Source organism: Plecotus auritus (genome assembly GCF_963455305.1).
Source record: "Plecotus auritus genome assembly, chromosome: 7".
NCBI lineage: Eukaryota > Metazoa > Chordata > Mammalia > Chiroptera > Vespertilionidae > Plecotus > Plecotus auritus.
In genome coordinates, this window is record NC_137774.1 from 36840220 (window position 1) to 36867377 (window position 27158).

The following is a 27158-nucleotide window of genomic DNA, read 5'->3' on the forward strand; positions in this document are numbered from 1 at the left end:
CTAATCAGATAAACCTGGGTTCAAGATAACGTTTTGCCTCTTCCTAGCTGTGTGACTTTGGGCAAGTTACTTGACCTCTGTAACCCAGTTTTCTCATCTGTTAAATGGGTATAATAATACTATCTATATCATAGAGTTAAAGATTAAATGGCACAATGCGCTTAATTTTGTACCTGGTGCATAGTAAGCACTCAAAATATGGTAGCTATTATCAATGCCTACTTGCTCTCTCTAAAAAATCAATAATCACTTAAAAATAAATAAGTAAAAATTGTTGTAAAGTATACATAGCAAAATTTATACCATACCCATTTTTTAAACCCTCACTGAAGGGTATTTTTTCATTGGTATGTATGAGAGAGAGATTGATGCAAGAGAGAAACATCAATCGGTTGCCTCCTGTTTATGCCCTGAATGGGAATAGAACCTGAGACCCTATGGTACACAGGATGATGCTCCAACCAACTCAACTAAGGCACATTGGCCAGGGTACCTTCACCACCTTTTAAGTGTACAGTTTAGTGGCATTTAAGTACATTCTCGTTGTTAGGCAGCCATCCCCACTTCAGAACTCTTTCGTCATCCCAAATTAAAAATCTGTACCCATGAAACATTCACTCCCCATTTTCCACTCCATTGTTCTTCTTCCTCTAAATTTGACTACTCTAGGTGCCTCATAAAGGTTGGTTACTTTTAAAATATATATATATTTTTATTGATTTCACAGAGGAAGGGAGAGGGAGAGAGAGAGAAACATCAATGGTGATAGAGAACCCTGGATCTGTTGCCTCCACGCCCCCTGTGGGGATTGAGCCCACAACCCGGGCATGTGCCCTTTACTGGAATTGAACCTGGGACCCTTCAGTCCACAGGCTGATGCTACATCTACTGAGCCAAACCGGCTAGGGCAAGGTTGGTTACGTTTTTTGTTGTTGTTTTTTTTTTTGTATTTTTAATTTAAATTTTTTATTGTTTAAAGTATTACATGAGTCTCCTTTTCCCCCCATTGACCTCTCCCCAGCTGCTCCCACCCCCCCAGCACATGCCCTTACCCCTCTACTATCTGTGTCCATTGGTTATGCTCATATGCATGCATACAAGTCCTTTGGTTGATCTCTTATGGTTACGTTTTGATAGAAATTTGGTAAGCGATCAGCATGGTCCCATGACCATGGTCTGTTTAATAAGATATTTGAAGAAGCAGGCATGGTAATGAGAAGAGGACTTGAGAGTTTGTACATATTTGAGACAGTGGAAGAGAGAGAAGAACTAGGGTGTAGTAGAGCAGGGCTTTGTGTATTTTTATGGTAACATCTTTGAATGTTTAAATCTTTCCATTCTTTTTAATAGTATATTTCATGAAGCGAAGCGGGGGGGGGGGGGATGCATTCTCTCTCCCTCCTCCCCCCCCCGCCCCCCATTAACTCCTAATATTATTTACTGAGCAACTCATGTTTTTCCTACTGATTTAAAAAAAAAAAAGGTTCACTGTAGAATCTCAAAATGTTCCTTCATAAGACACATTATCAAAGAAGTGCAATTCTCCCATTCAATTTCTGTGACACTTTGTAAATTCAGAGATAGTGGGAAAGCGAACAGTATTATCAAGAATCTAGACTCTTTCTATGTAAATAAGGACAATTTTTCTCTCCATAGGACAAACTAAAGAATAAACAATTCTGTTTAACCTTTTTAATTTTATGCTAAATTAATTTTACTCTAATGGCACAGCTAACTCTCATTTAGTTGTCCCAGTGAAGAGTAATATTGGCAGGAGGAAATGACATCAGTGTGTAATGTGCCCATTTGAGTGAGACACAGGAGTAAGCCCAGCGATGGGAGAAGGCCAAGGCGAGGCGGCAGGAGGGGAGCTGGTAGGCTGTGCTCACCATTTTTGTTCTTAGGGCTCTCTAGGAAATTTTTTTTTGAGCTACACTTGTGTGCTGCAAGCACTCTTGGTGAGCAGCCCAGATTAGGTTGACTTGTACTTTTAGTGCCAATTAGGCAAGTCAATTTCCATAAATCTCTCTCTCTCTCTCTCTCTCTCTCTCTTTTTTTTTTTTTTTTCAATTAGGTGTATTTTGCTATTTTAACATTTTCAACTTCATAAACATTTGTAGGAAGGATGCGGGCATTTCTTATTTTCTGCTTGAGAGACATGTTCATCTCCCCTCCTTTCCTTTTAATCTTCCTGTTTCCTTGACATACCTGCTTCTGAACTCCGCTGGCATCTCTGCCTGCTGTGACGGCTCTCTAGCACTTCATGGTACCTGAACCTCTTTCAACTCTTCATTTTCCACCACTGTCAGTTGCAAAATAAGGTGGCTTTGTTTGGGAGGGAAGGGGTAGAATTCTTTCTGAATGTCTGCTTTCCTTTGAAGCTGGAGCACTTCAGAGACAATTGAACTGCTTTTAGGTTTTTCCTACCACCCAGCCTTTTCTTCTAATAGAGCCTGCCGCGAACACAGAGTTCTGTTGATGACATCGATTTGTTGCTATGGAAATAGTGGCATTGTCACAGATTCAGCCCAATGACTTTACCTCGGGTTCATGCGAGAGAAATGGGCAAGGCTTTAGGGGAGAACCTCATTAAAACCGAAAGCTATCAATTATAAGCAGGTGAAAGGTAAATGGAGCCAACCTTTTATGTAATGAAAACAAAAGTGAACCGCCTAGCAAATTCACTGCATGCTACTGCCTGCCCTAGCATGAATTCTGAACCATGAGAGTCTTTGACAAAATCAGAACATTCAGATTTTGTCAGAGTATTTCTTCTACTTAAGTTTAAATCTTCGAACCCAAGTTATTTGCACCCAAACAGTCTTTCTCTTTTGATCCTCAGGACATGGGCAGCAGCAGGGAGGTCCTTCTCCAGTCTCAGCAACCAGTCCACCGACCAGCAGGCCCCAGCCACAGAATGGGAGCTCGGGAATGGGTAAGACCTGCCACAGGGGGCTCCGTGCTGATTATAAGTGTCAGGCTTTTGAATAATGTTTTGAAATTCAACCTGGGACTAAAGGGAATGTTCAGAATGCCATCCGTGACAAAGAATAAGGCCAGTTCTTATTACAATGTATATGATTGAAAAAATGATTAAAGATAGTATTTTAAAGATACTTAATATGCCATTTTTTTATCGTTGTGATGAATGGTTCTCTGTTAATAGTATGTCTGGTAGTTTCTCACATCTTGGAGTTTTACACCCTCTTGACTTTGTGAATTTACATAGCTTTTAAATTCTAGCCTTTTAACTATCTAGGATCCGCTTATTAAATGTGGCTTGTCTCTCTCCAAGTTTCCCATTGAGGGCTGTTGAGAATTTTTCTTAGCTTGAAGACAGTGTCATTTATATTGGTCGTAGATTTGCTTCTCAGTCTTATGGGTGAGAAATGGTTTCTTCTTTTAACTTTCTCCACAGCTGGTCCCCAGAGACTGTGATGGAATCGTTTTGGTTCCTCCTGGCCTTTACTTCAGGAACTACCATTGAAAATGATGATTTGTAGAATTTAGTTGGATTCCTTTAGAGGCGCCTTTTTTCTGTACTGCTTCACATACACCAAATCCTCTCCTCTCAGCTGGTTTCTATTGTTCAATGCTAAGAGTCTAAAAAAGGGAAAGTTAGCACATCAGTGATGTTTCTATGAAACTGTCAAGACATGTGACTTTTCCCCCATTGATCTTGATGTTTTTATCTACCTTACAAAATCTATCTACCTACTTTCTATCTCTCTATAAGTACATCTATTCGTACACAACTCTCAAATTATCTGCTGTTAAAGGGCGGTGGTAGAATAAATGATCTAAAATGGTAAATAACTGCCCAGCCGGTGTGGTTCAGTGGTTGAGTGTTGACCGTGAACCAGGAGGTCATGATGATTCTCCCTCATCATTGATGTTTCTCTCCCGCTCTCTCTGAAATCAATTTAAAAAAAAAAATCTATTTTAAAAATAAATAAATAAATGGTAAATAACCAAAAAGTCACTTCCTTATGCTGAAATACAGATAGGAGTATATTATTCTTATCTCTCCTCCCACAGACTTATTTTCTCTGTTGTCTGTCTTTGGCTTATATTAATATTTAATTTTTAAAACCTTGTTCTCTAAACACACATCAGCTGGGTGGTAAAAGAAAAAAGACTGGCTATGTTTTGAGGGGAAGCTACTGGCATGAAAACTGGATGTGTTTGTGTATTTTACATAATTGTATATTATGTGTTAGGTAGATATACATACATACATATTCTACAAAGCACATGTGCTTCTTGGCATAATCATTGTTGTGTATGTAGCCCTCTCTCAATTCCGCAGTTAGAATAGAACATTTTAAAATCTGGGACAGTCTGTATATTTTTTTACTAAGTGCTACAAATACCTAGAATAGTGCTGCCTGCTGTGGAAACTCAGTAAGTGCTGAATAATGGTAGATTTATACTTCTAGCCAAATTCCATTATGAAATGTTTTGATATAGAAGATATGAAATCATTGGACTAAAATATATTTTCTGAATTTGGAGGTTGAAGCTTTACAGAAACAGTGTGCCAAAGGAGTTCATGTGCTTATAAGCTTTAATTACCTATTCTTTTCCAGTGGGGGCAGCTGCGTGGGCTTGGATTGAGGAGGCAGAAGGGATCCTGGTGGCCGGCCACCTACTTGTCCTGGACCAACAACTGATTCTTGCCCTTTGCTCCCAACTAAACCCAATCCCATAAACTGTTCTGCACTGGTCAGTCCTGGAGACCAGTGGAGGATTGGGAGTTTTCTGGGGGTGTTTTGAGGTGATATAATTGTGACAGGCATCCTTCACCTTGCATGGTTCATCCACTATGACCCTTACTTCCTAGCCTTTCTTTTTGCTCTTTTTCTTATGCAGCTAGTGACTTTCATAAGTTTTACCAGTCAAGGAGGTTGATTTCCTTTTTCTGACCCATGATCTTGCCCACTGATACAAGAGAAAAGTTTAAGAAGGGTGGATCAGGGTCTGGGTTCATTACCATCATCATCTTGACCTCGGGATTGAAGACAGCAAATAGACAGTGAACTTCTGTGTTCCCAGTCCTCTCTCTGAATTGTTTTTTTAGCCTCTTGTTTTGGTCTCTGTTTGATTTCCATATCTCTTGTTTGCTCAAAAGGAAAAACTTTGCCTCTTGTTTTGTTACGATTTCACCAGTGACACCTCAGTAATTGAGAGTTAATTTAAATAGAATAATGATTGTCCTTCTTTTTGTTTTTAAAGGGTCCACTGTACCTAAGGCTTATGGTGCCTCGAAGATATTTGGAAAAACTGGAGGTACCAGCCTAGTGAACAGTTCCGGGGGATCACAGGCCAAAGTGGTACCCATTGCCAGCCTCACCCCTTACCAATCCAAGTGAGTTACTCTGTAGAATAAGTTCAGAATGTACTTACAAAACAGTAGAAGAGGCCCTAGCCCGTTTGGCTCAGTGGATAAAGCTTCAGCCTGTGGACTAAAGGGGGTCCCAGGTTCGATTCCAGTCAGGGGCATGTACCTTGGTTGTAGGCTCCTCCCTTGGCCTGGGCCCTGGTCAGGATGTGTGCAGAAGGCAACCAATTGATGTGTTTCTCTCACATCGATGTTTCTCTGTCTTTCCCTCTCTCTTCCACTCTACCTAAAAATCAATGGAAAAATATCCTTGGATTAACAAAAAACAAAAACAGTATAAGAGGTTATTATGGGCTCTTGTCTTATTTATGAGTGAACTGCTACCACACATAAAATAGGTTTCCTCTTTTTTTTTTTTTTTCCTGAGGGCAGGAGGGTACAAATTGTTGCAACCTTGAATATTCTTAACAGACAAGAATGGCCAAAAGAGCAGTCTGCCATAGCATATTGTGCTTCATTCATTTTGAAATTTAAAATATTTAATGCTTTAAGAATAATTTGATAGCCTGACTGATGTGGCTCAGTGGTTGAGCATCGAACCATGAACCAAGAGGTCACTGGTTCAATTCCCAGTCAGGGCACATGCCTGAGTTGCAGGCTTGATCTCCGATAGGGGGTGTGCAGGAGGCAGCGATTGATGTTTCTCTGTCATTGATGTTTCTATCTCTCTACCCCTCTTCCTTCCTCTCAAATCAATTAAGAATTTTTTTTTAGATAGACATGTCTCATAGTCTTGTGAGTAAAACTAAATATTTGTTCTAATTCAGAAGGTGTTTATCTTCTCATCATATAAACAGCTGACTTTTAGTCTAAAAAACGATACCCTGATATCGTTGGCTAAAAGACTCTGTTCTATTTGTATTAACCACATTAACATACCCTGAAGAGACGTGTCTTTTATATTACTTTGTTCCATTAAAAATTAATTTTAGCAGTTGCATTCTTCAGTTCTTTGCAATGCAGGGAGATATGTTTCCCTGTGAAATTATAAGTAGAGAAACTGATGTACTCCACGCCCACGTGCAGGATGGGCACCAGGACTGCATGGCGGATCTCGTGCCTCCTGTCTCATTGGCTTCTGAGTTCATGCTGCTTCCGTGTGTTTTGCTTTGGTCACTTACCAACACCATGTTCCATAGCCTTGTATTCTCTTCAGTGTGTGTGAGAAATGCGACAGAAGTTTGACACCAGCTGTATCGGTTCCCATAATGAAAATAGTGGCAAAATATAATTGCTGGTATTACTGCCTTTTCTAGCTTCAAACCTTTCATTAAGGGGATATTGTTGCCTTGGTGATGCTTTTTTGGAGAAGGGAGTTTATAAATTTACTTATTTGACAGAAGAATGAGTTAGTGTTAAATCACCTGTATGTTTTACTATTTGCTTATTCTATAAACTGTCAAACCTTTGTGTCATCTTTGGGTTTAATTAGGTGGATTAAAATACAGCTTATATCGAAAAAATGGAGTATGTGAAAGAGAAGAAAGGCTACAGGAAGATGTTAGGGAACCTTTCAGATCTTTCCCAAGTAAGACTTGGAATACTAATGTACTCTATTTGATTTTCTAGGTGGACTGTTTGTGCTCGTGTTACCAACAAAAGTCAGATCCGGACCTGGAGCAACTCCCGAGGGGAAGGGAAACTTTTCTCTATAGAACTAGTCGATGAGAGTGTGAGTATTTGTCAAGCAGTGGTCCACTCCAAGGAACAGAAGCTCGCCTCTGTCCAGCCCTCTGTGGTAAAAAACCATAGTAGGCCAAAAAGAGCCATAATTGTTGTTGTTTTTCCTCTTTTGTAGTCTTTGATGCTATCTGAGGGCAAAGGTCATAAATAAAATCCTTGACCTTAAACGGAAGCATTTGTAGCAGTGAAAATTAGCTTTCTAAGTGTATAAGTAGCCTCCTGGGCAGGAGAAAGCAGAGGTGCTCTGTCTGACTTGCTGGCAGGCTTAGTTGAAGCTATAGGAGGTGATGTGTGCTCGGGAGCAAAGTGGAGCTTTGAGTCACAGTGAAAGGCACGCAGTAGTCATGGTGATAAGTGAATGGTTTTGTGGGAGATGGATTCTGATTATTCAGACTACATGGATTCCTTAAACATGACCATGATGAGGAGACAAAAAATCCAAGTTGTGAAATCTTTACAGTCTTCTGTCCATTAGTTTCGTTTATACTTCCTAATACTATATGTACTTGAAGCATTCTTTTTTGTTTGTTTTGTTAATCTTCCCCCAAGGGTATTTTTCCATTGACTTTTTAGAGAGAGTGGAAGAGAGAGGGAAAGAGAGAAATATTGATGTGAGAGAAACACATCAATTGGTTGCCTCCTGCATGTGCCCCACCAGGGCCCAGGCTGGGGAGGAACCTGCAACCAAGGTACGTGCCCTTGACCGAAATCGAACCCGGGACCTTTTGGTCCACAGGCCGACGCTCTATTCGACTAGGGCTGAACAAACATTTCCTATTTGTTCAAGCCTCTAAGAGCAGATACAAAATAGGTAGTTAGTTTGTGTTTTGTTTTTGGAAGATGGGATGACACCCCAAGTATACTATTGACTATGATGTCTGAATCAATATCAGGACTTAGTTTTTTATCAAATTATTGGCCTATTCTGTCAGTTGGCAAAAGTTCCAGCCATTTAAGTTTATCCATCTGTAGCATTTGGACTGATGAAAAGCAAAAGTGAAAATCAAGTCACGAGCAACTTTAAAACATGTTTTACTGTAACATTTTTGGCAATGACTCCTGAATATGGACTAATTCCTTGCTTAGTGCGAATGTGAGGGAAGCTGGTGAGTCATTGTGGCTCAGCCTACCTCCCGTGGGCTTCGGCGTGTCACTCAGCGTTCAGAGTTTTATTTTTGTTGTCAGAATATCCAACTCACCATTGGGTTAGTTGGTTGTTTTTTTTTATTTCCTTTTTTTAGGTTTCTAACTTGAGGTTGATCAAGCGTGATAACAGTATCGGCTGTCTAAGCTTACATTGTTTCATGGGGTTAATAACTTGAATATGTGACTGTAGGACGTGTGTTTCCTTAAAGGTGTCATTTGACACTAAAGTGCCCTGATCACGGCAGAACTTGCTGACCACCACAATTCTAACCTCTTGCATGCGTCCACAGGGTGAAATCAGAGCTACTGCTTTCAATGAGCAAGTGGACAAGTTCTTTCCCCTCATTGACGTGAACAAGGTATGTAGTGCTGAGTCCAGAACTGAAACAGTTGAGGATGAGGGATCTCCCATCCCTTAGAGAGCTGTGTGGCGGTAAAGGGTCTATACGTCTGGTTTGATGGACTGTCCCATGTTCCGTGGCTTGGGCTCTTGCAGGTCTATTATTTCACTAAAGGAACTCTGAAGATTGCCAACAAACAGTTCTCAGCCGTTAAAAACGACTATGAGATGACCTTCAATAATGAGACTTCTGTTATGCCCTGCGAAGACGGTCATAATTTACCTACAGTTCAGTTTGATTTCACAAAGATCGATGACCTCGAGAGCAAACCCAAGGACTCCCTCATCGGTAAGCCTGTGTCTGAGCGCAGAGAGAGTGGTGATTATCACATAGGGGAGGCGGGAGGCTTACCTGCTTGCTGTCACCCTTTGGTCCTGCCGTCATGTAGTCTTAACCATCTCCAGCTAAAACATTGTGCCTGTGTTTTAGACATAATTGGGATCTGCAAGAGCTATGAAGATGCCATTAAAATCACAGTGAAGTCCAACAACCGAGAAGTTTCTAAGAGAAATATCTATTTGATGGACATGTCAGGGAAAGTGGTATCTGCTACTCTGTGGGGAGAAGATGTAAGTACTTGTGTTGAGCAGTCAGAGCACGTGCAGAAGGGGGTGACTTGTCCTGGAGACCTTCCTAATGAAGGATCGGGCTGTCCACGGACTGTTGGAAATCCTTCATTTGATTTACTTCTGTGGGATTGGAATGGTTTAAGTTTTATATAGTGAAATGCTATTTCTTCTACATTAGCTTTGATGTATCTCTAAACAGATTCTTGTGTGTGAGGTTACCTTGTATAGATGCCATGTACCATTTATTGCATTCACTCTGCTATTGACTGTTATCCTTGTTTTCTATAATAATGTTCTGTGTGTTCTTCCTGCCAGTGACACCTATTTGTATTTGTTTGGGATTTTTGTTGTGATGCAGGCTGATAAATTTGATGGTTCTAGACAACCCGTGATGGCTATCAAAGGAGCCAGAGTTTCTGATTTTGGTGGACGGAGCCTCTCTGTACTGTCTTCAAGCACAATCATTTTGAATCCTGACATCCCAGAGGCCTATAAGCTTCGTGGATGGTAAGTGCTATGGGGCTAAACAAGGGGGCTGTTTGAGCCTGAGCTTTGAGAAGAGCTGGTTCTTTTGGTTCTTATGATCAGTGTGTGAGCTGTCTGCCGGCCAGAGGACTTCGTTACTGAATGGAGCAGTGCCTCTATTTCTTGGTGGCATTACACCTTCTGAGAGGATGGCTTTAAAGCCCTTAAACTGACAAACCTATAATCCCATGACAAACCTGGAGAGTCGGTGGAGGAGGCAATTAGAATGGAAGTGCTGCATGCCGACCCCAATCCTGCCAAAGCAGGATGAGGCCGGGCTTTAGCAGCTGCGTGCTGAAGGCATCTCTCTTTCCTGGGTTTAAAGCCCTGGGCTATTGTGTGGGGGGAGAAAGTGCTTTCTTGTTCTGTCCAGTCTTTGGTGCTGATGGCATCTCCTAGTGTGTATTCACTGGACTCTGATAAAGTGCCCCGTGAGAACAGTGGGCTTTTGTTGGCATTTTATTGTTATTCCCAAAGCACTCAAAGGATGAGGGGAGCCTCGTAAAATCTCCTTGCTGTATCTAGCTTTTTAGGGTGTTAAAACTCTGCCTCAGAAGAGCACTTCACACTGAAACATGGTATGCAGGATTGATGTGGTCAGGGAGAACATGTAAGCTTGAGCTTAAATAATTTGTCTGGCTGTAGCCACGGGAAGGGGGTTGATTTCCAGCTGTTTTAGTGCTTTAGGAACTAAAGAATTAGCTCACATTGCATACTCCCTGCTTTTGTTTGGTGTCTAATGCAAACCAGTAGTACTTGCATTTGAATAGTTTCATGAAACATCGACTGGAGTATCCATGTCACTTAAGCCAGCCTCGTGAGTGTGGGCCACATGTCTCTGTATTTAACAATTCTGGTAGCTGGCATTGTATTCTAAGACAGGGGCCTGTTGGTAGTCTGACCAGAAATAACCACTGCTTTAGATCCTTATTGCTTTATTTTCTTTCAGGCTCTGGGGCTTGACCCCAGGTTAATGGCATACCCACATTAAGGTCTTTATATTTTACTTGTCAATAACTATCATCCCGGTCAACATGAAAAGACATGGCTGTCTCCAAAATAAAATCACTGGACATTGATCTAAGAGGTTCAGTGCACACAATCCACTCGGCAAGGATTAGAGAGGTTTAGATCTTGGTTATAACAATGTGGAATTTTTATTGTAAGAAGGGGCTGCCTCTCTCCTTGCTCTGTTGACTCCTGATGAGCTGTCTTTGGTGGCAAGTGTCTCCTTGGAGTTTTTGAAATCGTAAACTTGTGTAGCTAGTCGTGGCAAAACAGATTTATGAACCTTGCTGTGCCTCTGTGACGGATTTAGCTGCTCACCTGACAGAATGAGAAGGCAATCTTCTGCAGCTTAGGGCAGCAGCCATGGCAGTAAGATGGTCTCTTCCTAAGGAGCCTGCTCTCGATGTGGTTAGCTCGTCATGATCCTCCCTTTGGATGGCAGTGACATGGTTTTAACCTCAGGCTCGTGCTTCCCTGCCACAAATAGGTTTCTGAGCCACTTTTTCCCGGGTCCCCTTCCCTTCAGATTGGCTGATAATCGATCAAGAAATAGAATCAATTTCAATAATAATTCAATACCAATTAATTTTAACTTTCATATTGGCATAAGTAAAAATCTCACTAAGAAGGTAAATCTATAAGAAATCATAATACCTTCCAGTCAGTTCCTTTGGGTTATGTAATCTTTTGGACTCTGTATCAGGTTTAAAAGCTCTTTCACCAGGGGAACAGTTTTTTGCTACCGTTGCAATATGTTGGCTGTCACTTTCTATACTGATACATTTCAGTGATGGTAAAAATGTAGCTGCGGATGGAGAATGAGCATCAGTGGCCCAAAGAACTATACCAGAGCTGTAGTTATTGCTTTTCTGTTGCTGATTTTCCAGGTTACTGTTTCTTTGGCCTTGGGCCCTGGGGCCAATGTTGATAGGAAGGCTAATTTAAGAAAAGCTTCCGTGGTACTTGGGCACTGTCTTTCTTGACCACTGGGGGGCATCAAAGCAACTGAGATAAAAAGAAGTCATTCCTTTCTTCAGTGGCTGAAGATACAACGAGGAAGACATGCACTGCAGCCCACGTGACCGTGACCTGTGAAAGTTGGGTGGGGGTGGATAGCCTGTATTTGGCATAAAGAAATGACTGGCATATTCAATAAGTACATAGTCTGCCATTTGTTTGTTTCTCAGGTTTGACTCGGAAGGACAAGCTTTAGATGGTGTTTCCATCTCGGATCTAAAGGGTGGAGGATCAGCAGGAAGCAACACCAACTGGAAAACTTTGTATGAGGTTAAATCAGAGAACCTGGGCCACGGTGACAAGGTATCCTACATTCCTAACTTTCTTCACAAAAGCACATACAGTGTGCAGAGGGATGCGTTTCCAAATCTGATTTCTGGTACCAGCTGTCAGACATGAATCCAGAGCTATGATTCCTGGCGGGGGCTCTGGCCAGAGCGTGGCGTGATGGTTGGGAATCGCTGCCAGTGAGCAGTAGCCGTGCTTCCTCAAGGAATAGGTTGTACCCCTCAGGTCTTGGAGGCAGAAAATGTTAAGAACTCTGACTTAGAGAGGTGTTTAATTCTTAGAGGGATCTTAACAAAGTGGTCATAACCAAGATATGCATTACAATATAAACTGCCTTCGGGTCCATATTTCTTTTCTGTGATTGTTTCTGCAATTCTTTGCAGATTGAAATGCCCATATGCCAAGAAGAGAGGTTTTGAGGTTATATATACACCTCCATGGAGCATCGGTCAGGCCCAGTGACAGACATCAGGCAATTCACCTGTTCTTTCACTGACTGTAGAGTATTAACCCCTCCTGGGCTGAGAGTCGCCAGTGTCTCTGACAAGAATTGGCTCTAGCATTTGCCTTTAGATGCAGCTTCCCTTTCAGTGTTTGTATAGAATGACCCTTTCCCTTCTTGATCTAAACCTGTATTCTGTCCACAGTTTAATATTTAAATTATTTCTCCTTTATGCTTCCCCAGAACAGCAGTTCCTGCTTTATTGTCTTCATATTATACAATACTAGAGGCCCGGTGCACGAAATTCGTGCATGGGGTGGGGGGTGTCCCTCAGCTCAGCCCTCACCCTCTCCAATCTGGGACCCCTTGAGGGATGTCTGACTGCCCGTTTAGGCCCGATCCCAGTAGGACATCCCTCTCACAATCCAGGACTGCTGGCTCCCAACTGCTCACCTGCTTGCCTTCCTGATTGCCCCTAACTGCTTCTGCCTGCCAGCCTGATCACCCCCTAACCACTCCCCTGACAGCCTGATTGATGCCTGACTGCTCCCCTGCCAGCCTGTTTGCCCCTAACTGTCCTCCCCTGCAGGCCTGGTCACCCCCAACTACTCTCCCCTGCAGGCCTGGGTCCCCCCCAACTGCCCTTCCTGCAGGCCCAGTCACCCCCAACTTCCCTCCTCTGCCGACCTGGTCACCCCTAACTGCCCTCCCCTGCATGCTTGATTGCCCCCAACTGCCCTCCCTTGCAGGCCTGGTCCCTCCCAACTGCCCTCCCCTGCTGGACATCTTATGGCACCCATCTTGTGTCCACATGGGGGCAGGATCTTTGACCACATGGGGGCAGCCATCTTGTGTGTTGGAGTGATAGTCGATTTGCATATTACTCTTTCATTAGATAGGATAGAGGCCTGGTGCCTGGGTGGGGGCCAGCTAATTTGCCCTGAAGGGTGTCCCGGATCAGGGTGGGGGTTTCCTTGGGGCGTGGGGTGGCCTGGGCGAAGGGCCTGTGGTGGTTTGCAGGCTGGCCACGCCCCCTGGCAACCCAAGCAGAGGCCCTGGTATCTGGGATTTATTTATCTTCTATAATTGAAACTTTGTAGCCTTAAGCGAGGCCAAGGCAGGCGAGGGCTGTGGAAAGCTTGGCTTCCTCCATCGCCGGAGGCAACTCAAGCCTCCTGCTCTCTCCAGCTCCGTGGCTGCCACCATTTTTGTTGGGATTTATTTATCTTCTATAATTGAAACTCTGTAGCCTTGAGCGGAGGCCTAGGCCGGCCAGGGTGTGCAGAAAGCTTGGCTTCCTCCATTACCAGGGAAACCCAAGCCTCCTGCTCGCTCTGTGGCTGCAGCCATCTTGGTTGGGTTAATTTGCATACTCGCTCCTGTTGGCTGGTGGGCGTGGGTTGTGGGTGTAGCAGAGTGGTGGTTAATTTGCATACTACTCTTTTATTAGATAGGATGGTTTTTACTCCTTACTGTCTCATTTTGCTGTATTCCTTTATCCATCATTGTCATCAGCTGCAAATTACAATGCACTATTGTTACACAGCACCTTGAGAGCTAAGCATTAGACAGATCTGTTTGTCCGTTTGGGTTCTCATCACCCAATTTCTTTCTAAGATCTAAAGATAGACAGTCTGTAATAAGAAATCAGACCTAGAGAGTCCCTATTTGCACACAAACTTTCAATTATGCTTTGAATCTGGACCTTACCTGGAAATACAGAAAAACTCGCCCAGCCAGAATGGCTCGGTTGGGTGTCATCCAGTGCACCAAAAGGTCACGGTTCAATTCCTGGGCAGGGCACATACCTGGGTTGCAGGTTTGATCCCCCATGGGGAGTATGCATAGGGCAGCCAAGGGTGTTTCTAACATCGACCTCTCTCTCTCGCTCTCGCTTTCTCTCCCTCTTCCTCTCTCTAAGCGTGTTCTCAGATGAGGATTTAAAAAAAAAATTTAGAAATACAGACAAACTCTAGGCATTCTCCTAGGAGACATTACTTTCCTCTTAAGCTTTCTAGAGTGAGGACTCATCCAAGCTTTTTAAACATCCACAGGATTATTTTGCCTGTTTTGGTCTGAAACATTGGAAAGCCCCAGAATTGCTGACTTGGCTCTGAATTCAGAGTATACCCAGAGGGACCTGTTCACCCCCCATAAAGGATCCATCCCATATCCTTTCTATGAGAGTTAAAAGGCAAAACAAAGAACAACAACATAAAGCTCAGCACGTGACTTAATCCTCGCTACATTTACTTATCAGTGATTTCTCCACTTTGAATGCCCTTGTTCAGTTATTGTTGGATTCTCCTGAATTTGATGACAGACTGGGGCTTGACAGCCAGCCCACAGGCCAAATCCAGCCTGCTGTCTGGTGTAAATAATGTTTTGCTGGCACACAGCCACATGTTTTGATTTACATATTGTCTGTGGATGCTTTGCCCACAATAGCAGACTATGACCGAATGGCTTGGGAAGCCTGAAATATTTACTGTGTGGCTTTTTACAGAAAAAGTTTGCTGACCTCTAGCCAAGAAAAGATAAAGGTGACTCTGAGCCCTAGAAATCACTGCTGTTGTGTTTTTTTGTTTATTTTTAAAATATATGTTTTTATTGATTTCAGAGAGGGAGAGATAGAGAAACATCAATGATGAGAGAGAATCATTGATTGGCTGCCTCCTGCATGCCCCCCACTGGGGATAGAGCCTGCAACCTGGGCATGTGCCCTTGACTGGAATCGAACCCGGGACCCTTCAGTCCTCAGGCCAATGCTCTGTCCACTGAGCCAAACCAGCTAGGGTGACTGCTGTTGTTTTTAATGTGGGGGGATGGTTGGACGTAGGTGTACTAGTATTAGGTTTACTGCCTTACTCCGTATTTCCTAGTCTGTTACCTCCGGAGGTCAGAGGAGCAGGAAAGCTAGCCTTTGTGTCTTGAAGTCTTTATCTTTCATATACTCGATTTCCAATTTAATTAGTTTAGTTTAATTTATAATTAACTCTTTTATTGTTAAGGAATCATATGCTTGGTTTATTACCTTTTTATGGGTTTTGTGGTTAGCACAAGTGATTTGTAAAGCTACACAATGACTTACTCCCTGTAGTCACATTGTGATTAGAAACACTTGCACTTCCGTGTAAGGGCCCACCTTGGGCTGCCCCTAAGCCCAGTCCTGAGTTAAGCCTGGTTGCTCAATGTCTCGTGTCACCCTTTTCTCTTGAAGGCAGACTATTTTAGCTCTGTGGCGACAGTGGTGTATCTTCGCAAAGAGAACTCTATGTATCAGGCCTGCCCAACTCAGGAATGCAATAAGAAAGTGATTGATCAACAGAACGGATTATACCGCTGTGAGAAGTGTGATCGAGAATTTCCCAATTTCAAGTACCGCATGATCCTGTCGGTAAGTAGAATGGGTAGATGCGAACCACTGTGGGACTTGAGTCTCTTCCGAGGGCCGGGCACTGTAGAAACAGCAAAAACGACCACTCGTGGTGATAGGAAGCCTGCAGATGAGTAAGTGCTGACGAGCTTGTTGTTCATAAATACAAAAGCCAGGGCCTGGCCATTGAGGAGCAGTCCGTCTGCTCCCACTGAAAGCATTTTTTCCTGCCAGAAAGTTGCATTGAGCTCCCCAGCTGATTTCAGTCTGCTGCGCATGTAGTGCAATTACAGCATGGGTGGCACTTGCCCACTAACTGTTATGAAGATAAATTAATTTGCAGTGGCATTTCTGGAGAGCAGTAATTATACTTATGCAGCCAGTGCCTATATTTAGTTATTTTTCTTGTGGATAATCTGTTCCTCTTGCCTCAGTAGAGCTGACTTCAGAGGAATGTGACTGCATGCTGATGTGGATTGTTGCTTCTTTGCATTGTCAGAACGTCTTTAAAGGTTTTAAAAACCTTTAAAATGAAGGGTGTATGTTTTCTTAAAAGTTACACTAAACGATGATAAAGGAACACACAAAAAACAGGCACTCATTTTTTTAGAAGATGATTTGGTGGTAATATATCGGAAGCCTTAAAAATATTTGTATTTTCTGATACAGTAAGCACCTGGAGGGAATTTCTTCTAAAGAAATAATTGGAGATCTTACATCTCTATAAAGTTGTCTATTGCCCTGTTACTTATTTTGAAAACTTGGATACAATTTAAATGTCCTTCATAGTCTACTGGTTAATTCCTTTATTGAGTATCTGTAGAGCGGAATACCATGAAGACATTAGAATATTCTGTTTGATAGTTTCCACAGTTAAAATATTTGAAAAGCAATGCTAACGAAAACTATTACATAACATAAATAGCCCTGGTTGGTTTGTTCAGTGGTTAGAGTGGGCCACAGGTTTGATTCCGGTCAAGGATATGTACCTGGGTTGCAGGTTTGATCCCCAGCCCCAGTCGGGTGGTTGAGGGAGGCTACCGGTCAATGTGTCCCTCACATCAATATTTCTCTCTCTCTCTCTCTCTTCCCACCCCCTACTCTAAGAAGAAAAAAAAAATCAGTGGAAAAAAATAATATCCTCTGGTGAGGATTAACAAAAAAAAAAAGTACATAAATGTTCAGGTTTTATTACTTAAAAATAGCAAATTTTAAATGGTATGTTTTATAGTCTTGAGTTATGTAAACCAAATAGGGGGACAAATACCAGACTGTGAATAATGGTTATTGCTAGTTGATTTTTCTTTTTTTCTTAATCTATACTAGAGGCCTGGTGCACGAAATTCGTGCACTGGCTGGGGGGAGGGGGTCCCCTCAGCCCGGCCTGCACCTTCTCACAGTCTGGGAGCCCTTGGGGGATGTCTGACTGATGTCCGACTGCCGGCTTAGGTGGGGAGCGGGCCTAAGCCGGTAGTCGGACATCCTTAGTGTTGCTGTGGAGGTGGGAGAGGCTCCTGCCACTGCCGCTGTGCTCGCCAGCCAAGAGCCCAGCTTCTGGCTGAGCTACGCTCCCCCTCCTGCATTGAGTGCTTGCCCCCTGGTGATCAGTGCACATCATAGTGACCATTTGGTCTATTTGCATATTAGTCTTTTATTATATAGGATTATATAGGATATATTATTGATTTTAGAGAGGAAGGGAGAGGGAGAGAGAGGTAGAAACATCAATGATGAGAGAGAATCATTGATCGGCTGCCTCCTTCATGCCCCCTACTGGGGATTGAGCCCACAGCCCAGGCATGTGCCCTTGACCGGAATCAGACCTGGGACCCTTCAGTCCACAGGCTGACGCTCTATCCACTAAGCCAAACCAGCTAGGACTGGTTAATTTTTCTTTCTTTTTTTTTTTGGTTAATTTTTCTTTATAATTTTTTGCATTTTCCTTTTTCCCCCCCTTGCAGTGAATATTCTTATAATAGGAAAAATTTTTAAAAAATCTTTTTAGATAAAAAATAAGGCATTCCAGCCCTGGCAATTGTGGCTCAGTTGGTTAAACATTGACCTGTATACCCAAAGGTCATCAGTTCGATTCCTGGTCAGGGCACATACCCAGGTTGTGGGTTCAATCACTGGTCGGGGTTGGGGTGCGTGCGGGAGGCAACCAATTGATGTTTCTTTCTTCCCTTCTCCCTTCTCTTAAAAAAAAAAAAATACTAAAAATATATTTTTTAAAAAAGTAAGGCAATCCATCATCTTTTCAATATTCTAATTGCCCCTTAAAATGTTAATTCAGGAGGAAAATTATATATTTACAATTCTTTTTTTTTAATAAATCTTTATTCAGATTATTACAATTGTTTCTCCTTTTTCCCCCCATAGCTCCCCTCCACCCGGCTCCCACCCCACTTTCTGCCCTTACCTCCCCGCCACTGTCCTCATCCATGGGTGTATGATTTTAGTCCAGTCTCTTCCTGAACACCCCCCATACCCCTTTCCCCCTGAGAATTATCAGTCCACTCCCTTTCTATGCCCCTGATTCTATTATATTCACCAGATTATTCTGTTCCTCAGGTTTTTAATTCACTTGATTTTTAGGTTCACTTGTTGATAGATTTGTATTTGTTGTTCATAATTTTCATCTTTACTTTTTTCTTCTTCCTCTTCTTTAAGAATACCTTTCAGCATTTCATATAATACTGGTTTGGTGGTGATGAACTCCTTCAGCTTTTTCTTATCTGTGAAGCTCTTTATCTGCCCTTTAATTCTGAATGATAGCTTTGCTGGGTAGAGTAATCTTGGTTGTAGGTTCTTGCTGTTCATCACTTTGAAAATTTCTTGCCACTCCCGTCTGGCCTGCATAGTTTCTGTTGAGAAATCAGCTGACAATCGTATGGGTGCTCCCTTGTAGGTAATTAACTGTTTTTTTCTTGCTGCTTTTAATATTCTCTCTTTGTCTTTTGCTCTTGGCATTTTAATTATGATGTGTCTTGGTGTGGTCCTCTTTGGATTCCTTTTGTTTGGGGTTCTGTGCGCTTCCTGGACTTGTAAGTCTATTTCTTTCACCAGGTGGGGGAAGTTTTTGGTCATTATTTCTTCAAATAGGTTTTCAGTATCTTGCTCTCTCTCTTCTTCTGGCACCCCCATAATTCTGATGTTGGTACGCTTGAAGTTGTCCCAGAGTCTTCTTACACTATCTTCAACTTTTTGGATTTTTTTTTCTTTTTGCTTTTTCGGTTGAGTGTTTTTTGCTTCTTTGTATTTCAATTCTTTGACTTGATTCTTGTGTTCCTCTAGTCTGTTGTTGGGTCTCTGTATAATATTTTTTATTTCAGTCAGTGTATGTTTAATTTCTAGTTGGTCCTTTTTCATATCTTCGAGGGTCTCGTTATATTTATCGGCCTTTTCTAGGATATTCTTGAAAAGCCTTATAACCGTGGTTTTGAATTCTATATCCAGTCGTTTGTTTTCCTCCATTTCTTTCGTTTGTGATCTGTTTCTTTGACGCCGCATTTTCATTGCTTCCCTGAGTTGGTAGGGTAGATTTGTGTGCTAGGTTTCCTATATGGCCCAGTGGGTCGGCCTCCCCAGTTAACCTGAGGTGGACACTCTTGGTGCACCCCTTTGTGGACTGTGTGTACAGCCTTGTTGTAGTTAAGTCTTGATTGTTGTTGGTATCACTGGGAGGAATTGACCTCCAGGCCAGTTGGCTGTAAGGATCAGCTGTGTCTACGCTGGGAGAAGTTCGGTGCTGGAGACAGTCTTATAGGATTAGACTTGCCAAATTGCAATAGCCTCTGTGCTCAGCTTGGATGGGGTGGAGTCTCAGGGCGGAGCAGACAGTCTTGGCTTCCAGTCAGCCTTGCCCTTGTGCGCGTGCGCGCCTGCAGACCTTTGCCTTCCCCGGCTCCCAAGTCTCCGCCCGAGAGTCCAGATTTCCCCCCCCCCCCCCGTAAGAGCGTGGGTCCCCAGGGGCTCGCCTGGAACTGGGGTTCAGTGCAGTCAGAATTGGGGTTCAGTGCAGTCAGGAGCTTCGGACTCCCTTCTGCTAGGGAAAGCCTGTGGTAACCTCCGCAGCCTTTGTGCACACTGGCGCGCGCCTCCAGAACCCTGCCTGCCGGGGCTCCCCCAGGTCTCCCCCGGGTCTCCGAGTCTCCAGGTGCCTTTCTCTCTACCTGACAGACCAGACTCCCCCTGTATGAGCCTGGGTCCATGGGGTTTCGCCCGGGACTGGGGTTCAGTGCAGTCAGAACTGGGGTTCAATGCGGTCGGGGGCTTCCTTCCCCCTTCCGCCAGAGAAAGTCAGCCAGGCTCTCAGCCACCCTTCCTCTCTGCGCGCACAAAGACCCTTTGCCATACCTCCAATTCTCTGTGAGCTTTTCTCTTTCCTTCTAGTTGTAGAATTCTCACTCAGCCAGCTTTCCTGTGGTTCTGGATGGTGTCCGTTCTGTCTTTTAGTTGTAGTTTTGAAATTGTTGTGCAAGGCAGCAGTTTAGGTGCTTACCTATGCCGCCATCTTGGTTTCTCCCTATATTTACAGTTCTTATAGGCTGTAAACTACATACTTCAGTTGAACTGAAATGAAGGAAATTGTTTCATATAGTTTGTTTCATTAGCCTTTCTATTAGAAGCTTCTAAGTGGAGTCTGGCATCTGGTTTCACGTGACACTCACCCCTGTATCTGTTTTTGATGTTCTCACCCTGGAAAGTGGGTGCCCTTTGCCTCTAGGAGGAGGATAGCATGGGGTGAACTGTAGGTGTGAGCCCCAGTATGTGATATGCCCTTATATTTCTGAGTGTTTTATCTTCTTGTTTCCTTATTTTTCATCATAACTTGATATATTAGCCATGTATGTGCAAAGTGAATATGTAAAATCATCAAAATGATACATTTATAAAAAAATGTTGCTCTCATTTTCGTTTCCTTTTAAAATTTTATTTATTGATCTGAGAGAGAGAGAGAGAGGTATTGATTTGTTGTTCCACTTAATTACACATTCATTGGTTGATTCTTGTATGTGCCCTGACCCGGGATCAAACCCACAACCTTGGCGTATTTGGACCACTCTCTGAGCTACCCAGTAGTGCCCTCTTATTTATACTAAGCCTTTTATTCACTTTTCCCTTTTAGCAACTGGATTCTTTGTGACCCACTTTCTTCCTCGACTCTCCTATTTAATTTTACACCCTGGTCCAACTGGAGACACTTGATTGCTCATTTCTGTTGCTAGGTAAATCTGGGGACTGACCATAGGCCCTTAGCTCAGGCTTTTAAATTGTCTGGGTGCTCAGCAGTGACTGAGCTGCCCCATGGAGCGCCTCCTAGTGACTGAAGGTCGTGCAGTTTAAAATGCGGGGAACCTGCCCTGACTCATTGGAAGCTTATTCAACCCTTTAGTCCAGAGGCATTGCAGCTGGAGGGGAGCTGAGTCCAGGGTGCCTGGATTCTGCGTCTGAGGAACAGTTTGGGTCGGGCTGTATCTGCACTGAGGCCTAAACCCACACATCCACAGCATATCGTATTTGTGCTGTGAAAGAGACTTATATTTTAATATATATATGTTTTATTGATTAGGAAGAGAAAGAGAGAAAACATCGATATGAGAGAGAGACATCGATTGGTTGCCTCCCAAATGCACCTGGACCGAACCGGTGACCTTTCAGTGCCCGGGAGGATGCTCAACCAGCAGAGCCACACCAGCCAGGGCCACACTTATATTTTAAACTCTTTTTGAATGATACTTTTCACATTCTCTGAAAAATATAATATATATGGTGGTAATAGTTTTCCCCCTGGTGATTATTTTCATGAGTGGAAAGAGTTAATCTCCCATCTCCTGAATGTGTCTCCCTTTTATGATTTCTTTGCTGAAATAACAGAGTTGTATTTTGTAGGTAAATATTGCTGATTATCAAGAGAATCAGTGGGTCACTTGTTTCCAGGAGTCTGCAGAGGCTATCCTCGGACAAAGCACTGCTTACCTTGGAGAGTTAAAGGAGAAGGTCAGCCACGTCTTTTGTCATCACTGCAATAGTTCCTGTGCGGGAACGTGGCTCTTTAATATTGTGGTGTTTGTTTCTTTTGGGTGTTGTATCCAGTTTCTCAGTCTGCTGATCATTTGAGATGCTCATATGATTTTATCTGTTGTTGTCCATCTTGGATTTGCTAACAATGGGGTGATGAAGTCACATAGACAAGCGTGCCTCAAAGCAGCACTGTTTCTCCTGTTACGGTTAGCACACCAGAGGTGGTGTGCTTGTGGTCACTTGAGACATGGAAGGTATCTTCTGAAATACACGTGTGCCTTTTCAGCATAATAAACACCTTCCTGAAAAGTCAAGTCAAATCCTGGTTTAAAATCACAGATACGGTACTTACTGTTTTAGGTCATCAGATGCGATTTTTTTTAATGCAGTAACTTCCTTTCATACAGTAACTTTATCCATTTCACTTTTATAAATTGGAATTTTTACATTTTAGGTTTATTTAGTGCAGGGAACAGATTATTAATTATGTTAAACTTAGGAAAGATATTTGTTCAAAACGTGTAAAAAACCCAATAAGACTATTTTCTGGGTCACAAATTGGCATCTATCTATTGATGCCCCAGCCCCGCCATTTCCACGAAGTCCGTTAGAATACTTGGAAAAGCATAAGAAAGGGATTTGACATTTGTTTGGTGTGTTTTTTTGTATTCTTTTCTGTGCCTCTGCCCCGCGTCTTTTTTAAATGTTGTCTCTGAGTCCCTGGAAGTAATCCCAGCAAGCCCTTTTGTTGAAATGACTGGAGTTGACTTTAAAGTATGATGGTCTCTTTTATCTGTTTTGCCTCGTCCTCTATTTTCATATCAGATTTTAAGGCTCCAAGCAGCCTTTCAGGGTTTTTTATGAGCTTATTACATTTGACTGTTTTTACTGTTGCTGAATGAGGACATAGAGGAACTCTTCCCTCAGGACCTGGGATATTCCTGGAGCATGAGCTCCATGCTTTTCCTGATCTTGGAAGAATAATGGCATCTGGTATAATTTTCTGAAGGTGTAACGCACTGTTTTATTAACATATCTGAAAGCCCAGAGGATTGTTTTGTGTGTGAAGTAACCTTTACACCAGAGTTTATGAAACAAAGCCATTTCCATGTCCTGTATGGCTTGCAAAGATAACACTTAGCTGATCTGAACTATTAATTTTATATAGTTACTAGAGGCCCGATCCACAAAATTCGTGCAAGAGGCTTGGCCCCCACTGCTGCTGCCTCGGCCTCGGCCCCGGCCACCGCAGTGGCTTAGTCCAGAAGGACATCTGGTCTAACTAGCATATTACGCTTTTATTATTATGGATTGTAAATGTATTTTATGTATATTTATGTAAAATGCTTTCTCTAGCCCCGCTGTTAACCAGACTCTTTTTTTTTTTTTTACAAAGAAGTTTAATCAAATAGTATTTGGGGGCAAGAGAAAGAGGGAAAGGGCTGCATTTTTAGGTTTTCCTCAACCTTGCCCACTTTACTGTCCTCCTCAGCTGCCATCAAATCAGTAGTTGAAAATACAGAGGTTGAAATAGTACATATGATAACTTGAACCTCTTTCTGAATGTTTATTTGCTTGTTTTAATCTCAATTTATAAGGAAGATGCTGGGCCTCAGATCTATTCCATCACAAACTTTAGAAGTGTTTCCATTTATTTATTGTAGTAAAATACACATAAAATTGATCATTTTAACTATTTTTAAGTTGTACAACTTATTAAGTACATTTGCATTGTTGTATGAACATCACTACCATCTAGCGCCAGAACTTCTCATCTCCCCAAACTGAAATTCTGTTTCCTTCAAACACTGGTTCCCCTTTCCCACCTGAACCTCCCCACCCCCCCAGCTGACCCCTGTCAACCGCCATTCTGTTTTCTGTCTTTATGAAATTGAATACTCTAGATGAAAGTATTTTAATTTTAAATACAATTCTACTTAAACAGATTTATATAATGAATTGTTATCTGTAGGTTAGTCATTCCTGAGTAATTTCAAACCACTAGGGTGATAATTTTCTCAGAGATTTTTCTTAAAGTCTTTTTAAAACTCTAATAGATAGTATCAGTACTGTTCAAGCCTAAAGTTTTCTATTTCTTTTTGCAGAATGAGCAGGCGTTTGAGGAAATTTTTCAGAATGCCAACTTTCGATCTTTCGTATTCAAGATCAGAGTCAAACTAGAGACCTACAATGTAAGTAAGGTCACCGGGCTGCAGAAGGGTTAGCGTGGGAAACTGCTGTGTGCCACCCACATGTCACAGTGTCAGGTCATTGCTTGCTGTGTGCCAGACCTAAGCTAAGCACCCTGCATGTGGCACTCATTGAGTCTTCCCAACACAGAGGTACCATGATCATCCCCGTGGTAAGATGAGGAAATGGACTTAGAGATTAAGTCCCCTGTCCAGTGTGGGGCATCTAGGAGGGGAAAATGCTATATGGACTTTTCAGTTAAAACCTGGGGTTTTTTGTTGGTATGCTGACCAAGAATGGTAATATTCACAAACTGCAGTGGTCGGCAAACTCATTAGTCAACAGAGCCAAATATCAACAGTACAACGATTGAAATTTCTTTTGAGAGCCAAATTTTTTAAACTTAAACTTCTTCTAACGCCACTTCTTCAAAATAGACTCGCCCAGGCTGTGGTATTTTGTGGAAGAGCCACACTCAAGGGGCCAAAGAGCCGCATGTGGCTCGTGAGCCGCAGTTTGCCGACCACGGGTCTAGTGGACTCACATCTTCCACAAGGTTTGGGTTCTGAAATTGGTATATGAAACAAAGACCATATGTAGTTAAAATTACCTTGAAAATTCCTTAAATTGCCCACAGCGTCATATAGTTGTATAGTCAGAATAAAATAGCATGTATTAAGCATTTACTTCCTGACAGATACTGTTCTTCACCTTTTTTTTCCATAGATCATCTCACTAGATCCTGACAGTAACCCTATATGTAGGAACGATTGTTATCTCCATTTTACCAATGAAAAATGTTGCCTACAGAGAATAAGTAACTTGCCTAAAGTTATATCCTAATGAGTGGCAGAGCTACGATTCCAGCCCAGGCAGTCCAAGTTCAGAGCTTTGCTCTTAACCATGCCTAGAAATATGACTGTGTTGAGTAATTACTGAGCACGCTAAAGTGTGGGGACCCTGGAGCTAGACTCTGCCACCTTTGTGGGCATCACCCCATTCTGCCTCTAAAGGGACTGGTCCATTCTAATGGACGGGTCCGGGGAGAACTCAGAACATCTCTATTTGTTTCAGGGTTAACACGTTCCATTTTGTTATTAGACTTCCATCTTCCTACCTGGTGGTAGATGTGTTTGTTCTTATAAGCATTAAATGAGATAGGGAGTCAGGCGTCTGTGATATGATGTCTGAGTGAGGTGGGGTCAGGAGGGATCGGAGGGTCATGCAGTCCCTTCCTGGTGAGGACGGGGAAGCTGAAGTGCAGGGAGCTGCCTCTCTGGCTGAGCTGAGATGAGACCTAAACCAGGTCTCCCTCTTCTGCCACAGGTGCTTTTCGTTCACCCCACACTCAGCTTTCAGAACTCGCTTTGTGGCTTTAGGCAAGTGACTGGCCTTCTTGGGGTTCTTTCCCCCTCTATAAAGAGAATACATTGAACTTGACAAGCCCTCTAAGGTCCATCCTGTGTGGATCCAAGGTTTCTGAGTGTTTGGGAGCGTGAGGAAAGGATGAAAGGGCCTGTGTTGCAGGGAGGCCTCTGTCCACTCTCCCAGCCCCCAAAAGTCGACTCGGCTCTCACGATTTTTCTTTATTGGAATGGCTGACTTCTGGATCCAGCCTGTGTCTGTCTCCTCCTGCTGGGATCATTGAAACCGTTGAAGCAAAGGGGGTTATCACCACAGCTCCATGCCATGGGCTCCCCTTTGTTCACAAACTGCTTTTCTCTTCTCAAAGGATGAGTCTCGCATTAAGGCCACTGTGATGGACGTGAAGCCCGTGGACTACAGAGAATACAGCAGAAGGATGATCATGAACATCAGGAGAAATGCAGCAATGTGAGGAGAGCCGTGCTGATGGGGCCGAAGTTTGGAAACAAAGAGTCGAAATGAAATTGATTTCTTCTCACCCCCCGTGCGACGATTTCACATTAGCTTCACAGTGGCTAGAGCCTCTTTATGGTGGACTAAGCAATTTCCTCTTTTATGTGCATCTCAAAACCCATTGGCAGGCAAGGGAAAACATGCTCAGATGGCTGTGGTGTAACTGTCAGAGCGAAGGGTCGGCTGGCGGGCAGTGTAGTACCAGCCTCTCCCTCTTCAGGCTTTTGTCCTTTTTATTGAGACTCCATTATCTTCAAGCAGGAATTATGTCACATGTAATTGACCCTAATTCTGCAGACAGTGAAGTAAATCGTAGAACTAGAGCTTTTGCTCCCCCAATGGGGACACCTTCACAGCTGGGTTCCTTCTCAGGAGGGAGCGTGAGGGGTGGTTGTGTGGAACCTGGGTGTTTAGTAAGCGCGTCTTCTTCCCAGAATTCAGATGCCCTCCTTGCAGAGGTGCCACATCGTTAATGCCCAGAATGGCAATAGGGTAGAATTATTAATCAAAGACCTATCTCTTATATCTGAAGAATATCCTTTCTCCAGGGCTTAATAGACCAAGTCAGATGGGTCTGATATTAATCAAAATTGTCTCTTCTGAAGAAGGCTGATAAGCATTGACTTGCCGTCCCCTAGGGGCATCCAGGCACCTACAAAGCTTTGCTTTCGTTTTCACTTCAATTAATATTGCATTTTGGAGGTGAACACACACCTTCTTTCTACCTGTACATATTGCATTTGTGTTTCATTTCTTGATTTAAACTGTGTTAAATAGGTAGTATTTTGCCTTGCTTTAATAAACAGTGTATTTGCTTGTGAATCCTACTTTCTCTGAATGCAGAGGGTTCTTGTAACTAGAAAGCAATTAATTAGCCTTCCTAATAAATGTTCACTGGGGGGAGGCGTTAACTCATTGCAAACTCGAAGATAGTCCAAGGCGCGGAGATCATTCTTCCTAACGTTTGCAACCCTGAAATGCATCTTTAAAAGAATGAAAACACTAAAAACAAAAAGCCATTGTACCCAAGAATGCCGATGATAAGACACTTTGGGGTTTTATTGATGTTTACACAGCAGTCTAACACCAACCAGGCTTTGAAATGTGCACAGACAGTGAGCTGGTAAGAAAACAGTAATTACGCTGCTGGGCTTTTCCGTCAGCAGAGCATGCCTGCTCAGTGTGTTCCTAATCATATTAATTACCTATC

At 42.8% G+C, this 27158-nt stretch overlaps 1 protein-coding gene across 1 annotated transcript in view; it reads left to right on the top strand.

The window, feature by feature from the left end:
- Positions 1-26775, top strand: part of RPA1 (replication protein A1) — a 60320-nt gene extending 33545 nt beyond the window's left edge. The window contains exons 6-17 of the mRNA XM_080681530.1: positions 2843-2935; positions 5236-5368; positions 6971-7073; positions 8521-8589; positions 8727-8919; positions 9061-9200; positions 9559-9707; positions 11921-12053; positions 15701-15877; positions 21749-21856; positions 23986-24072; positions 25803-26775. Of these exons, the coding sequence (XP_080537656.1) occupies positions 2843-2935; positions 5236-5368; positions 6971-7073; positions 8521-8589; positions 8727-8919; positions 9061-9200; positions 9559-9707; positions 11921-12053; positions 15701-15877; positions 21749-21856; positions 23986-24072; positions 25803-25907 (1490 nt within the window). The 3' untranslated portion in view covers positions 25908-26775. The remainder of the gene's footprint in view (positions 1-2842; positions 2936-5235; positions 5369-6970; positions 7074-8520; positions 8590-8726; positions 8920-9060; positions 9201-9558; positions 9708-11920; positions 12054-15700; positions 15878-21748; positions 21857-23985; positions 24073-25802) is intronic.
- Positions 26776-27158: the final 383 nt, after the last annotated feature.